Below are 2,562 nucleotides of genomic sequence, written 5' to 3'. Positions count from 1 at the left end.
ATTGCCCGGGGCGCGAGAATGTCTTTTGCCTGCACTGGATGAACACTGTACATCATAATTATATGGTCCAATTATAGCAATGATCCTCCAATTATTGAAACTCTTATCTTTGGAAACCTTATATGTTTTTGAATGATTGATTAGTTAACAAAAATTTTAGTTAAAGTGTTGAATACGGGACCCCTCTGATATTTTGCGATTTGAAAGCATGCCTATGTAAATACATATAAAAATAAACCAAAAACCAATCATATAACGGTAAATAAAAATTGTGGTAACCCGATGCTGACGTCATTTAAAGCAGAGACAGCAATAAAAGAATATCGGTAACCAGAAACTGAGTTTCAGCAAATTTTATATTACATCGAAATGCGCCAAAGTTTTTATTATAGTAGTGTATTTGCTTTGTATTTAGCTATATTTAAGTAATAATTTTGAACTTTTTTTTTAAATGTTTATTTAATTGGAAAAAATAAACTTATTTTCGTAATTATTACGAATAAAGTCAGCATCGGGTTATCACAATTTCTATTTACCGTTATGTGGTTGGCTCTTGGTTCATTTTCATATGTATATACATAGGTATGTTTTCAAATCACCAAATATCAGAGGGGCCTCCTATTCTACACTTTTACTACCTCATATTTCTCTATAAGCGTAAGGAGTTGCCAAAAACTTTGTAAACGCCAAAAAGATTAAATTTTAGTGTCATATCATGTTTAAATGTATTAAAGTAATATTTCTGAATTTCTATTTTTAAGTACCTTTGGTTATTTCATGGTTATCAAATAATTCCAAATAATACTTAAAGCACATGGCAATTTTACTACATCATTATAAATGAAAAATATTATCAGGATTTTTTCGATCTTGGAATCAGTACAGCTTAATTAATTGTCTCTTCTTGGATATTTGCTATTTCAATTCCACTAGCACTTGTATCACTGAGAACAGCCAAATGGAACGAAGCTATTATTTAAAAACCGCAATGGCACTGTTTCCGTAATTAGATGCCAAGCGTCCAATGTGCTCCGGCAAACATAAACGCACAGCGAATTCCAACTGTCTGGTAGTGATGGTTTTGTTGTTGCTTGAACGAGTCAGTCTCTGGAGCTCTGTTTCAATTCTGTCCAAAAAGTGAGCCAGAATGTCGTCGATTTCTTTCAATACCATGAGATTAAGCTGGGATTCAGGAATTAAAGTTTTCTTAACTTGTCTTACATACCTCTGAAATGAGACATATGGAAATTTACGCCATTTCGACTTCTTGCGTTTTATCTTCTGAATGTTTTCATGTTGCTCAGAAGTACTTGCATTTGGTTGAATAAAATTAGTTGTTTGATCCATTTTGTATGGTAAAAAAAGTTGCTTAGATTACTTTAATGGTCACTAATGATTTAATAATATAGTTTTAATCTTTATTTAACGAAATTGATTAAATGATTTTAGTTCAAGTAAACCATATCACGTGAATCGTTTATCTTTGTTCAATGATTCAAATATGATAGAATATATTTATTTCAAGCATGATGTCGTTAGCCCATTATGTTTTTGGTATTTTATATAAATTACTAGTTATAACTACAGATAGGGCCCAAGGGAGCTGACAGGAATATCACAGAATGGAATAAATCTATCAATTGTCATTTGCAAAATTCCTATTGGACGATTCATATTTACATCCCAACATAAACGTATTCCAATTGGTTGCGATCTGTAACTAATGGATTACTTGTGGAGAAGTAAGAGAAGTGGCATTAGCTTAGAATTCTCAAATTAACAACTGGTTTGTTTTCAGGAAAGTAAGATTTGTGTTGATAATACATTATTTAGAGTTCAAAATCGTTATTTGACTAACGCTTCAATTCCAGCGTTCTCTTTATTGATATATTTTCATTTCTTTAGCAGATGGGGTAAGAAAAGGATTGTATGCATGGTAGGGAATGTTCATCGAGGTAGGTTAAACAAACAAAATCCACTTTTGATTTCAGAATAAGGAATTTTTTTTACCCGAACGTGGCAACAAATTTCACACATCGGATAGACCGGATAATAACACCAGTATAAAAATGACTCATTACCTTAATGAAAGCAATATATAAAATACCGAACAGAGATAAAACTGAGAAAGACCCATAAATTCCTGCCGGGTTACAATCCTGGCTAATCTGCTTATAATTTTATAATAACCACGTCTTTTGGTAAATGTGACATAATTTCACATGAAACACGTTATCTATTAATCCTTACACTGATGTTTTTAATCTTAAGGGACATTATACCCAGTATTCCTTACATTGATTGAAGGAACTTTTTTTAAAGTTAAGAAACTTTGTCCGATAGTTGAGGCAGAAATGCGATCGAAAGTATGGTCCCCTTAATGTTAACAGACTTTTTGCGCATTTATGGAACTACTTAATAAAATTTTAAAAAAAAACTACTCACAATTTTAAATTTTGTGATAATTATAGATTAGCTTTATTAATATAAATTGATATTAATATACTAATTGATAAATTTATAGCTAATATAAATTGATAATTGTATATTAGGTTCATTTTT

At 30.9% G+C, this 2,562-nt stretch overlaps 1 protein-coding gene across 1 annotated transcript; it reads right to left on the bottom strand.

Moving 5' to 3' along the window:
* Nucleotides 1–972: 972 nt before the first annotated feature.
* On the bottom strand, nt 973–1,347 carry LOC122269272 (histone H2B-like). The gene has a single exon (XM_043041767.1). The coding sequence runs from the start codon at nt 1,345–1,347 to the stop codon at nt 973–975; it is 375 nt and encodes a 124-aa protein (XP_042897701.1).
* Nucleotides 1,348–2,562: the final 1,215 nt, after the last annotated feature.

The sequence above is a fragment of the Parasteatoda tepidariorum genome, chromosome 10 (genome assembly GCF_043381705.1).
Source record: "Parasteatoda tepidariorum isolate YZ-2023 chromosome 10, CAS_Ptep_4.0, whole genome shotgun sequence".
NCBI classification, from domain to species: Eukaryota; Metazoa; Arthropoda; class Arachnida; order Araneae; family Theridiidae; genus Parasteatoda; species Parasteatoda tepidariorum.
Note: the sequence above shows the minus strand (reverse complement) of the source record. Positions and strands in the feature narration are given on the sequence as shown.